The sequence below is a fragment of the Eptesicus fuscus genome, chromosome 8 (genome assembly GCF_027574615.1).
Source record: "Eptesicus fuscus isolate TK198812 chromosome 8, DD_ASM_mEF_20220401, whole genome shotgun sequence".
NCBI lineage: Eukaryota > Metazoa > Chordata > Mammalia > Chiroptera > Vespertilionidae > Eptesicus > Eptesicus fuscus.
In genome coordinates, this window is record NC_072480.1 from 12,148,843 (window position 1) to 12,163,239 (window position 14,397).

The 14,397-nt window shown below is 43.6% G+C and overlaps 1 protein-coding gene across 2 annotated transcripts in view; it reads right to left on the minus strand.

Annotated features, from left to right (window-relative positions):
* Positions 1-10,483: 10,483 nt before the first annotated feature.
* Positions 10,484-14,397, minus strand: part of MRPS31 (mitochondrial ribosomal protein S31) — a 50,076-nt gene continuing 46,162 nt past the window's right edge. For both annotated transcript variants that reach the window (XM_028161347.2, XM_028161346.2), the window contains exon 7: positions 10,484-10,782. In XM_028161347.2, coding sequence (XP_028017148.2) covers positions 10,553-10,782 — 230 coding nt within the window. In that variant the 3' untranslated portion in view covers positions 10,484-10,552. The remainder of the gene's footprint in view (positions 10,783-14,397) is intronic.

The following is a 14,397-nucleotide window of genomic DNA, read 5'->3' on the forward strand; positions in this document are numbered from 1 at the left end:
GGGTGATCAGGCTGGCAGGCAGAGGCGGTTAGGAGCCAGCGGTCCCAGATTCTGAGAGAGATGTCTAATTGCTGGTTTAGGTCTGATCCCCCAGGGGTCCTGGATTGGAGAGGGTACAGGCTGGGCTAAGGGACCCTCTAGTATAGTCATAAGACTGAGTAATTCCATCACTTTTGCCCAGAACCAAACCCACTGAGGGAGTGACTACAAACCATCTTTGCCATATTCTATTTGCTAGAATCAAGTCTCAGGCTCTGCCCACACTCAAACAGAGAGTGTGATCCATTGGAGATTACCTAGAGTAAATTTTCAATTCCAATAACTTCTTTACTTATTTTTCTTGCTATACTGCACAGGGTAGGCTCACAGTATAATGTTGAAAATAAATAATCTTATAATTTTAAAGAAAATGGGTTAATAATTCACCATAAATATGTTTGCTGTAGTTTTTGTAAATGCCATTTATTAGGTTAAATAAGTTCTACTCCAAGTTTCCTAGTATTTTTTTAATTAAAAATGACTTGAATTTTACCATCCTATTTCTGCATCCTTTGAGGTGGTATTTCCCCTCTCTGTTGTTACACTACCCTTACACTCCTGAAATAAACTCAATTATGTATTTTCTTTCCTATTTATGGCTGGATTTAGCTTGCTATTTTGTTTTGGGTTTTTCCAATGTGTCCTCCTGGTTGAAATTAAGCTTTGTTATTCTAGTTTCTTGAAATTGAGTTGGAGTTTGTTCTCACTGTTTTTATGCTTTGGAAATTCTATATAATAAAAGCCCAGTGACTGAACAGTGGAACAACCAGAACAACCCGTCGACCAGTCGCTATGATGTGCACTGACCACCAGGGGGCAGCATCTGCCCCCTGGTGGTCAGTGTGCTACCACAGTGGGAGAACCACTTGGCTGACCGGGGTGAGCAGCTGCTCCCACTATGAACCCCGGGCCAATGGGCAGGAACCCAGGCTGCCATCATCTCCTCCTCGCTCCCTCCCTCCTCCTCCAGACGCCCGCAGGCCACGCAGCACTGCTGCTGGGCTCACAGAGCTGACCCTAGAGGCTGGGAGGAGGGATCGTAGGCGCTGCGGGACTGAGGCCTACTCCACCACCTCTTAGTGCTGTTATCCCTGGCCCTGGCCCTGACTGGTTCCCCTGGAGAGGCGAGTGTTCTGGATCCATGGAAGGTGCCGGACCAGGGAGCAGCCGCTCAGAGGGCAGGTCCACAGCTGGTCAGCTGCTGGGATGAGTGGCGCTCCCACAGGGGGCTGATCCCCACAGGCCACACCCCCCACCAGTGCCTGCATCCTGTGTACCAGGCCTCTAGTATTTCTATAAGATTACAACTATTTGCTTTCTGAATGTTTAGGACTCTTCTGAGAAATGGTCTGGGCTTGTTGCTTTCTTTATGAGAAGATTCTTAAAATAGAAATTCACTTCAACAACTATTAAATTATTGTCTTTCTTTTATTTTTCAATGATTTCAATAACATAGTTTTGAAGAATTTGCTCATTTCATAAATTTTCAAATTTGTAAGCATGAAGTTGTTCATAATAGCCTCTTTAAAAACATTTTTAGTCTTTGTGCTATCTACACTTATCACCATCTTTATTACTAAGGTTTTTTCCTTCACTTAAAAAAACAACAGAGATTTGAATTTATTAGCCATTTAGAGAACCAGTGTTTAACTTTGTGGATCCTCTGTACTGTATTATTTTTATTAATGTAATTAATTTTAGCTTTTAGCTTACTTCTTTCATTGTATTTCCTTAGACTTATTCTCATTCTTTTTCTAATATCTTAAGATAGTTAGCTTACCTGATTAAATATCAACCTTTCTTATTTTTTAACATGTTATTTTCCTAATTACTACTTTAGTTGTATCGTATGTTTTGATTCATAGTGTCCAGTTTTGAATTTTTTTATGAGTAGGAAATATTTCTTATTTCTGAACATATCAGGTCTTTCTAGTTAGTTTCAATTATTAGTCTCTAACTTTATTGCAGTGTAATCAGGAAGCATGTTCTGTTAAAATTTGTTCAGATTTATGCTTCTTGGCCACCTTTGTGATAAATTTTTATAAATGCATATGCTTGGAAAGAATATATTTAAAACTATTTGGGTAAAATGATCTAAAAATGTCTTTTTGGAGAACCAAGATGGCAGCATAGGTTAATGCCTGTACTCACTGCCTCCCACAACCACATCAAAATTACAAATAAAATACAGAAAAACCATCATTCAGAACCACCTAAAATTGAGCTGGTTGGAAGGAAGTCCTACAACTAGAGAAATGAAGAAGAAAGCACATTGTGACTGGTAGGAGGGGCAAAGGCGTGGAATAGGCTGGTCTGACACCCATGTGTGGTGTTTTTATTTTATTATTATTTTTAATCTTTACTGTTGAGAATAATACAGTTGACCCTCTTTTTTTCCTCTATTGCCCTCCTCCACCCAGTTTCCACCCTGCCCCAGGCCTTCACCACCCTATTGTTATGTCTATAGGTAATACATATCCTATATAATAAAAGGCTAATATGCAAATTGACTAAACAGCAGAATGACCAGTCACTATGACATGCACTGACCACCAGGGGGCAGGCACTCAACGCAGAAGCTTCCCCTGGTGGTCAGTGCAGTGGCAGTGGCGGAAGCCTCTTTAAGGATGTCCGACTGATGGCTTAGGCAGGAAGCAGGTCTAAGCTGTCAGTTGGACATCCCCCGAGGTCTCCCAGACTGTGAAAGGGCGCAGGCTGGGCTGAGGGCCACCCCCCTGCCCCGAGTGCACAAATTTCGTGCACCAGGCCTCTAATATGCATACAAGAACTTTGTTTAATCTCTCCCCCCACCCTTTCCTCTGAGAATCCTCAGTTTGTTCCATTTCCATGCCTCTGACTATTTTATTCACCAGTTTATTCTGTTCATTAGATTTCTTGTTTATTTATTTTGATTTTTAGATTAAATTGTTGATAGATATGTATTTATTGCCATTTTATTGTTCATATTTTTTATCTGTTTCTTCTTCTTCTTCCTCTTCTTAAAGAATACCCTTCAACATTTCATGTAATACTGGTTTGGTGGTGATGAACTTCTTTAGCTTTTCCTTGTCTGTGAAGTTCTTTATCTGACCTTGAATTCTAAATGAGAGCTTTGCTGGGTAGAGTAATCTTGGTTGTAGGTCCTGGCTATTCATCACTTTGAGTATTTCTTGCCACTCCCTTTGGCTGGCATAATTTCTGTTGAGAAACCAGCTGACAGTTGAATGGGTAATGCTTTTCTCTTGCTGCTTTTAAGATTCTCTCTTTGTCTTTAACCCTTTGCATTTTAATTATGATGTGTCTTGGTTTGGCCTCTTTGGGTTTCGCTTGTTAGGACTCTCTGTGCTTCCTGGACTTGTAAGTCTATTTCTTTCAGTAGGTAGGGGAAGTTTTCTGTCATTATTTCTTCAAATAGATTTTCAATATCTTGCTCTCTCTCTTCTCCTTCTGGCACCCACATAATGCAAATGTTGGTATGTTTGCAATTGTTCCTGAAGCTCCTTACATTATATTCATATTTTTGGATTATTTTTCTTCTTCTGATTGGGTGTTTTGTTTTGTTTTGTTGTTGTTGTTGTTGTTGTGTGTGTTTTTTTTGCTTCCTCAACTTCCAAATCATTGATTTGATTCTGCATACCATTCTACCAACTCCAGGAGATATAGCAGCTCTACCCAAGACATAAAAACAAACACAGAAAGTAGCCAAAACGTGGAGACAAAGAAACATTTCACAAATGAAAGAAATGGAAGAAAGCGAACTACTGGATACAGAGTTCAAAACCACGGTTATAAGGTTACTCAAGAATCTTCATGGAACTTAGTAAGACTTTCAAGGATTTTAGTGAGAATGCCAAACACATGGAAAAGGTCCAGTCAGAAATTAAGCATACACTGACTGACACAAAGAATAATATACAGGGATTCAACAGTAGATTAGAGGATTCCCAGAATCAAATATATAGTTTGAAATATGAAGAAGGAAAAAACACACAATCAGATGAGCAAAAAGAAAAAAAATCCAAAAATTTGAAGATAGTGTAAGGAGCTTCTGGCACAACTTCAAGCGTACCAATATTTGCATTAGAAGGGTGCTAGAACAAGAGAGAGAGCAAGATATTAAAAATCTATCAAACCTTCCAGAATGATCTTCTGGAATGACCAGTGGGGTGGGGGGGGCGGGGCTGCAAGGGCTGAGCCCCTTGCATGAATTTCGTGCATCGGGCCTCTCGTATAAAGATAAAGAGCTTCATAGATAAGAAAAAGCTAAAGGGGTTCATCACCACCAAACCAGTATTACATTAAATGTTTAAGGGTATTCTTGAAGAAGATGATTAAGAAGAAAAAGAAAAAGTAAAAGAAAGAAGAGGAAGAAGAAAAAAAGATAAAAATGTGAACAATAAAATGGCAATAAATACATATTTATTGATAATTTAATCTAAAACAAAAATAAATGAACAATAAATCTAATGAACAAAATAAACTGATGAATAAATTAGAATCAGAGGCATGGAAACATGGAACAGACTGATGAATCTCAGAGGGAAGTGGCGAGAGGGGTGTGATAAAAGATTAACCAAATGCCGAAACCGGTTTGGCTCAGTGGATAGAGCGTCAGTCTGCGGACTGGAGGGTCCTGGGTTCGATTCCGGTCAGGGGCATGTACATTGGTTGCGGGCACATCCCCGGTGGGGGGTGTGCAGGAGGCAGCTGGTCGGTGTTTCTCTCTCATTGATGTTTCTGGCTCTCTATCCCTCTCCCTTCCTCTCTGTAAAAAATCAATAAAATATATTAAAAAAAAAAAAAGATTAACCAAAGATCTTATATGCATATATAAATTACCTATGAACACAGACAATAGAGTGGTGAAGGCCTGAAGCAGGGTGGGAATTGGATGGAGGGGGTCAATGGTAGAAAAAGGGGGGATATCTGTAATACTCTCAACAATGAAGATCAAAAGAACAGAAATAAAATATTTAAAATGTCTTTTTATTAGGGCAAATTGTTAATTAGGTATGTCAAAGCTTCTGATCAGTTTGCTTAACTCATCAATTATGTTAAAATATCTCACCATAATGGTAAATCTATTTCTTTTCTTTTTTTTTTTTTTTTTAAAGAACAAGTCAGAGACCAGCCGGCATGGCTCAATGGTTGAGCATCGACCTATGAACCAGGAGGTCACAGTTCGATTTCCAGTCAGGGCAGGTCAGGGCACATGCCCAGGTTGCAAGCTTGATACCCAGTAGGGGGCGTGCAGGAGGCAGCTGATCAATGATTCTCTCTCATCATTGATGTTTCTATCTCTCTCTCCCTCTCCCTTTCTCTCTGAAATAAATAAAAATATATTTAAAAAAAAGAAAAAGTCAGATCTTTTTATTTTTAATATGTTTTTATTTATTTCAGAGAGGCAGGGAGGCGGGGAGGAGAGATAGAAACATCAATGATGAGAATCATTGATTGGCTGCCTCCTGAAAACCCTGCCCTGGGGATGGAGGGCAACATGGGCATGTGCCCTAACAGGAATCAAACCATGACAACCTGGTTCATAGGTTGATACTCAACCACTGAGCCACAGCAACCAGGCTGTCTAATTCTTTATATTTCTGTCACTTTTTGCCTTATATATTTTTAGTTCAAGTTATTCAGTGCATACCAGTTTATATATGTATATATGTATATATATGCTATATATATGAAATTCTTACCCAAGGATATTTTTCCCATTGATTTCAGACAGAGTAGAAGGGAAGGAGGAGGGAGAAGGAGGGAGAGAGAGAGAGAGAGAGAGAGAGAGAGAGAGAGAGAGAGAGAGAGAGAGAAATGAGACACATCAATTAGTTGCTTTCTGCAGGTGCTGTAAATGTGGCTGGTAATCCAGCCTGACACCCTTTAGTCTGTCGGCCAATGCTTTTACCACTGAGCCAAACTAGCCAGGTCTATATTCTTTTTAAAAAATGTTTTTATGCTTTTAGAGAGAATGGGAGAGGGAGAGATAGAAACATCAAAGCATAGATCAGCTGCTCCCTGTATGCCCCCTATTAGGGACCGAATCTATACCTCTCCTCACTGGGATTTGAACCACTGACCTGTTGGGGCATGGGATGACACTCAATCCACTGAGCCAAAACAGCTGGGCTTGATATATTGACTAGAGGCCTGGTGCACGGGTGGGGTCCGGGCTGATCTGGCCAGGCAGGCCGGGGTGGGGGTGGGGGGATGCGGGAGGTTGGCCGGTCAGCCCCACCCCCAATCGGGGTGGGGGAGGCCAATCACGGGCGGGGCTGGCCAGGGGGAGGGGCCCTGGACAGTTGGCAGGCCAGTTGGCAGTCCAGTTCCTCCCCGAGTCAAACTCCCGGTCAAAGGGACAATTTGCATATTACCCTTTTATTATATAGGACTAGAGGCCCAGTGCACGGAATTCATGCATGGGGTTGTGTGTCCATCAGCCAAGCCTGCACCCTGTCCAATCTGGGACTCCTAGAGGGATGTCCGACTGCCCGTTTAGGATCGGGCAGTCCTAAATGGGCAGTCGGACATCCCTCACAATCCAGGACTGCTGGCTCCCAACTGCTCACCTGCCTGCCTTCCTGATTGGCCTTTAACTGCTTCTGCCTGCCAGCCTGATCACCCCCTAACCACTCCCTTGCCAGCCTGATTGATGCCTAACTGCTCCCCTGCCAGCCTGATTGCCCCTAACTGTCCTCCCCTGCAGGCCTGGTCACCCCTAACTGCCCTCCCCATCAGGCCTGGTCCCCCCCAACTGCTCTCCCCTGTAGGCCTGGGTCCCCCCAACTGCCCTTCCCTGCAGGCCCGGTAGCCCCCAACTTCCCTCCTCTGCCAGCCTGGTCACCCTAACTGCCCTCCGCTGCAGGCTTGATCTCCCCCAACTGCCCTCCTTTGCAGGCCTGGTCCCTCTCAACTGCCCTCCCCTTGCTGGCCTGATCACCCACAACTGCCCTCCCCTGCTGGCCTGATCCATCCCAACTGCCCTCCCCTGCTGGCCTGATCCATCCCAACTGCCTTCCCCTGCTGGCCATCTTGTGGTGGACATCTTGTGTCCACATGGGGGCAGCCATCTTTGACCATATGGGGGCAGCCATCTTGTGTGTTGGAGTGCATATTTCTCTTTTATTAGATAGGATAGTTTTAAAAAATCTCTAATGCCTTTCATGCTGTGTGTGAGTGATTTCTTTTGATTAACATTTGTCTGATATTTTTTTACCTTTTTATGTTCAACCTTTGGTATTCTCATTTTAGTTGTGCCTCTAGAAAACTGCATATCAATTGATATTTTTGAAAAATCCATCCTGACAAGTAGTATTATTGTCATATATTTTAATTCCATAAAACATTATTTAAAATTAACTTACATACATACCACTTTCTTTGCTATTTCTTCTTGCATTTCAAACCTTAAATATGGGATAATTTTTCTTTTCCCTGAAGTACTTATTTAGGAGTTCCTTAAGGGTCTACTGATAGCAACTGCTTTTATGTGTTTAACCATAATTTTTCAAAGATATTTTGTATTCTATCTCCTTCTTCCACTAGTGTGGCATGAGAAAAATTAACCAAAATAAAGGCATGAAAGAATAGAAAGAGTACACAAAAAGTGTTAAAAATAAATCCAAATAAAATCAATAACTATCCTATATAATAAAGAGTTGATATGCAAATTAACCCTCACACCCTCACAAGATGGTTAGTGAGGGATGACCAAACGACTGAACAAGCAGGCTGCATGGGGCAATCAGGCCGGCAGGGGGGCCATGAGGGGTGACCAGGCCAGCGGGGGAGGGGCCGTTGGGGGTGACCAGGCCGGCAGGGGGGAGCAGTAAGAGGCAACCAGGGCAGCGGGGGAGGCAGTTAGGGGCGACCAGGCTGGTGGGAGGGGTACAGTAGGGGGTGACCAGGCTGGCAGGGGAGGCAGTTGGGGGCAATTAGGCTGGCAGGGGGGCAATTGGGGGTGACCAGGCTCACAGGGGGGGCAGTTGGGGGCGACCAGGCTGGCAGAGGGGGGCAGTTGGGGGCAACCAGGCCAGCATGCAAAGGCAGTGAGGGGCAATCAGGCCGGCAAGGGGGGGGGGCAGTTAGAGGCGACCAGGCAGGCAGGCAGGTGAGCGATTAGGAGCCAGCAGTCCAGGATTGTGAGAGGGATGTCCTACTGCTGGTTTAGGCCCGATCCCAGGGGTCCTAGGGGTCCCCTGAGGAGTCCTGGATTGGAGAGGTTGCAGGCTAGGCTGAGGGGACCTCCCCTGTGTACAAATTTCATGCACCAGGCCTCTGGTGATAAGTATAAATGAACTAAATACCCAAATTACAATTGAAAATTTTAAGTGTTCCAGTGTATCTGAAAAGAATATATTCTGCTGTTGTTGGACACAGAACTATAAATGACCAAAAGATCATTGTTTAACTGTGAATTGATGTCTTTCATAAATTGTAAAAACTTCTCACCCAATAACTGTCCAAAGATAGCCTCTGACCCATTTCTTCTTTTCTCTCGTGGAAATCTGATTACTTGCTTACACTAATTACTACCCCTTTCATATTTCTTTTCTCTTTGCTTCTCTTTCTGCATGTGGATAATTTCTTTAGATCTATTTTCCTAATCTGTTACATTCCTTCACTAATTTTAATTTTTTAAAAAAAATCTCTTTGGATAGTCTGCTGCTCTGAATTTTATTCTAAGTGACACATACTTTATACTCTGAGTATGATAAGCCTAACATTTAAAGGCTCCACAAATTTCATTCTGTTGTCTGTTGTTTCTGCGGGTGTGCATTCATGGTGCTTTGTTTCATTATGTTTTGTAATTTGAAGCCTAGGTTTCTGCTGGGGTTTTGTTTGCTTGTGGCAGGACCTGAAACATTACTAGCCTGGGGTCACTAAACTGTTGTTTAGAGTTATATATATATATATTTTTTAATCTTCAATCTTTCTGTGAATTTGAATCACAATGCCAAGTACCATGATAGAAACTAAATAGTTCTAACTTTGGCATTAAGACCTAAAGTACAAGAAATTAGAATTAAGACCTTTATTTCTACAAGGTCACTTCTCTACAGTGATGCAGACTTTGGCAAGGATACTTAATTTTGTGTGAAATATGTAAGAATACATATATGCAAATATGGAAAATACGTTTATGCATAATCCTAATATATAAAAGGCCACGGTTGTAATGACCGATCACTACCAAAGGACCCGGAAGTCCTTCAGTCAGTGCTGGGTTGTAGTGGCGACCCAGCACTGACTGCCCCCTGCAGCCTGGCAACCCAGCACTGACTGGCCAGGGGGCTGAGACCCAGAGAGAGAGACAGGGTCTGATCCGCAGCCTCAGTGGCAGCTGTTGATAAGTACTTGCCTCTCTCTTTATCTCCCTCTTTCTTTCTGAGCTTCGCCAGCAGCCGGACTATTCTTTCTCTCCTGGCCTCCTAGGGGGGCTGCTATTCAGCCCTGCCTCTCTGGTCAGACCCAGAGATAGGCCCGGAAATGCTGATGGCATAGGAACCAACCAATCAGAACCAAATATGGGTGCTGTGAAGAACCAATGGCTGTCTAGGAGGTGGAGCTTTTGATACTGCATAGGAACCGACCAATCAGAACCAAATGTGGGTGCTGTGGGGAGCCAATGGCTCCTAGGACGTGGAGTTTTTGACGCTGACTGGCATAGGAACCAACCAATCAGAACCAAATGTGGGTGCTGTGAAGAACCAATGGCTGCCTAGGAGGTGGAGCTTTTGACACTGGCATAGAAACCAACCAATCAGAACCAAATTGGCCAGTAGAGGAGGGCAGTTGGGGGCGAGATCAGGTCTGCAGGGGAAGAGGGCAGTTGGGGGGGCGAGATCAGGCTGGCAGGAGAGGGCTGTTGGGGGCGAGATCAGGCCAGCAGGGAGGGCAGTTGGGGGCAACCAGGCCGGCAGGGGAGGGCAGTTAGGGGCGATCACACAGGCAGGCAGGTGAGCAGTTAAGAGCCAGCAGTCCCAGATTGCGAGAGGGATGTCGGACTGCCAGTTTAGGCCCCACAGGGATCGGGCCTAAACCGGCAATTGGACATCCCCCAAGGGGTCCCCAGTTGGAGAGGGTGCAGGCTAGGCTGAGGGAATCCCCCCTCTGTGCACGAATTTTGTGCACCAGGCCTCTAGTATGCATATAAAACTGTCCGTAAATCATCTCAACTGTTATAGCCCTCTCATGTCATCATATATATGGCTAATAATTGTATTTCAAAGAAGTCTGATCACTGAATGAAAAGAAAAAGTTAGAGAAAATTGTTTTAAACTTATTACTAAATCTAAGATATTTTTTTTTAAATTTACTTGTTGAATCTATGAATGCTGATATTTCTTTTCATGCAAGAATATTTTTCAGTTACCATTGTATATTTCTAAGTAACTTGACATTTATTCCATTCAAAACAGATGCAATAATTACTACAATATAGGTAAAATTCTTTTATTTAGTTATAATATCAATCTCCAACAGTTTGAAATACAAATTTCCATGGTCTTCAATTAAACTGTATGCCACTTTCTTTTAGAATGTCCTTTTTTTCATTAAAATAATTTTTAAACCACTCGATGTGTTCCACTTTCTGTTTAACACTCAGATATGGATTTTTGGAAAGGCCACAGGTTACTAACTCCATGAAGTGGCGAATTGGTCCTTCCTTTGGAAAATCTTCCAGGTATTTATCCAGAAATATATGTTCATGAAATTCTGAGCCATCATCATCAAAACCTAAAAAATGAGAGACAAAATACATTACATTTTAATTTTGAATGTAAAACCTCTATCATAAGATTAACATGAATGTAATATAGTATTACATTTAAAGGCATGAACTTTGAAGTCAGAGCTAGGTTTGCCCACCAATTTAATAACTGTGACTAGGCAAATGAATTAATTTCTCTGAGCATCAGTTTCCTCAGGCATAAAATGAGGGTTAAAACATTACCTTCTGCCCTAGCCAGGTGGCCCAGTTAATTGGAGCATCATCCAGTACATCAAAGGTTGCATCTGCCTACTGGTCAGGGCACATACGGGAGGCAACTGATCAATATGATCAATGTTTCTCTCTCACATTGATGTTTCTCTTTCTCTCCCCGCCTCCCTGCCCTTCCTTTCTCTAAAAATCAATAAACATATCATCAGGTGAGCATTAAAAAACCCCCAGAATCTTTGTTAATTATCACCCTAGGATATTTTTTCTCCATTGATTTTTAGAGAGAGTGGAAGGAAGGAAGGGGGGAGAGAGAGAAAAACATCGATGTGAGAGACAAATCAATTGGCTCCAACCTGGCTGGCTTTGGGCCTGCAACCCAGGTACATGCCCTTGACCAGGAACCTTATGCCTATGTGCCTATGATCTAACCACTGAAAAACTGACCAGGGCTTCGTGGATTTTTTTTTTTGTAAATATTAAACAGACACAAAGCTTACAAAGCTCTTTTATAATGCTTAGCATACTATAAATGTCCAAAGTATAGCAGCAATTACTGTTAATAAATATTTAAATATCTAAAATAATTAAGGAAACTATACAAGTTATACTTAAAAAAAACATGATGGAATCCTAAAATATGTTCTAGCAGGCCACATGAAGCCAAGAAAAGACAGGAATGAGAAGTAGGGAAAATGAACAGAAAACAAATAATAAAATGGAAGATTTGAGTCCTAAAAAATCAATAGTTACTTTAAATATAATGATCTAGAAAAACCAATGAAAAGACAGAGATTGGCAAAGTAGATATATACTATCCATAAGACACTTCTATAGGTAGGTTGAAAGTAAAAGATTAGAGAAAAATACAGTCAAACCTCAGTTCTCAAATGTCTCCCATCTCAAACAATTTTGTTCTTGACCAAGTTATTCATGGAAAAAACTTTCTCTGTTTTAACTTTGGTTCTCCACCTGACAACCCTTTCACGTTGATACATAAGCATGACACAAAGCATCTCACAGGACACAAACAAAGGAGAAAATGGGCCAGTATGAGAGAGTTTACAGCTAAACCTTGTGTTGTTAACATCAGGAAATTGTGCTGTGAATATACACTGAGTGGCCAGATTATTATGATCTCTGAATGCATAAAAATCTGGCCACTCAGCATATATATATTTATACTAGAGGCCTGGTGCACAAAATTCGTGCACGGGGGGGTGTGTCTCTCAGCCCAGCCGGCACCCTCTCCTATCTGGGACCCCTAGAGAGATGTTGGACTGCCCAGGATCGGGCCTAAATGGGCAGTCGGACATCTCTCTCACAATCCAGGACTGCTGGCTCCCAACTGCTCACCTGCCTGCTTTCCTGATTGGCCCTAACTGCTTCTGCCTGCCAGCCTGATCACCCCCTAACCACTCCCCTGCCAGCCTGTTTTCCCCTAACTGCCCTCCCCTGCAGGCCTGGTCACCCCTAACTGCCCTCCCCTGCAGGCCCAGTCACCCCCAACTTCCCTTCTCTGTCGGCCTGGTCACCTCTAACTGCCCTCTCCTGCAGACCTGATCTCCCCCAACTTCCCTCCCTTGCAGGCCTGGTCCCTCCCAACTGCCCTCCCCTACTGGCCATCTTGTGGCAGCCATCTTGTGTCCACATGGGGGCAGTCATCTTTGACCACATGGGGGAAGCCATCTTGTGTGTTGGAGTGACAGTCAATTTGCTTATTATCCTTTTATGAGATAGGTTTAGATAGAATAGAGGCCTGGTGCATGGGTGAGGGTTGGCTGGTTTGCCCTGAAGGGTGTCCCGGATCAGGGTGGGGGTTCCCTTGGGGCATGGGGCGGCCTGGGTGAGGGGCCTGTGGTGGTTTGCAGGCTGGCCACGCCCCCCACGAACCAATCGGAGGCTCTGGCATCTGGGATTTATTTATCTTCTATAATTGAAACTTTGTAGCCTTGAGCAGAGGCCTGCGCCCACCAGGGCAGGCGGAAAGCTTGGCTTCCTCCATTGCCGGGGGCAACCCAAGCCTCCTGCTCTCTCAGTGGCTGCAGCCATCTTGGTTGGGTTAATTTGCATACTCGCTCCTGATTGGCTGGTGGGCATGCCTTGTGGGTGTAACGGAGGTATGGTCAATTTGCATATTACTTTCATTAGACAGGATATTAGAGGCCCGGTGCATGAATTTGTGCATGGGTGGGGTCTGGCCAGACAGGCCAGGGGGTGGGGACATGGGCAGTTGGCGGGCGGGCCTGCCTGCTGGTTGAAGTCCTGGTCAAGGGGACAATTTGCATATTAGCCTTTTATTATCTAGGATATACACTGAGTGGCCAGATTATTATGCATTCAAAGGTCATAATCTGGCCACTCAGTGTATACACACACACACACACACACACACACACACACACACACACACTAGAGGGCCCGGTGCACAAAATTTGTGCACAGGAGGGGGGTTCCCTTCAGTCCAGCCTGCAACCCCTCAATCCGGGACCACTCAGGGGATATCCAACTGCCAGTTTAGGCCAAATCCCAGGGATCAGGCCTAAACTGGCAGTCGGACATCCCTCTCACAATCAGGGACTGCTGCCTCCTAACTGCTCACTTGACTGCCTGTCTGATTGCCCCTAACTGCCCCCCCTGCCAGCCTGGTCATCCCCAACTGCCCCCACACCGGCCTGGTCACCCCCAACTGCTCACCCATCAGCCTGGTCGCCCCTAACTTCCCCCCGGTGGCCTGGTCACCCCAGGCAGCCTGCTGTTTAGTCATTTGGTCATCCTTCACTAACCCCTCTGCCAGCCTGGTTGCCCCACACAGCCTGCTGTTTGGTCGTCCGTCTGGTTGTTTCAGTCATGACGGCCCCTGGCGTTTTATATATTGCCATGCAAATGGAAACAAACAACAAAGAAGCTGTGGTAGCAATACTCATATCTGACAAAATAGACTTCAAAATGAAGGCCATCACTAGAGACAACAACATAATACTACATCACTGCATAATACTAAAGGGATTGATCCAACAAGAGGATATAACCCTGGTAAACATATGCACCCAATTTTGGAGCACCTAAATAAATAAAACTTCTAGAGGACTTTAAGGGAGAGATCAACAACAATATAGTCATAGTAGGGGACTTTAACCTTCTGCTAACTTCACTGGATAGATCTTCCAGACAAAAAATGGACAAGGAAACACTGACTCTAGGACACACTGGATCAGATGTATTTAATTGACATTTCTAGAACATTTCACCCCAGAGATGCAGAATATACATTCTTGTATATTCTTCTCAAGTGCATATGAATCATTCAGAAAGATAGACCACATGTTAGGACACAAAGCTAGTGTCTACCAGTTCAAGAAGATTGAAATCATATCAAGCATTTTCTCAGAACACAGTGGAATGAAATTAGA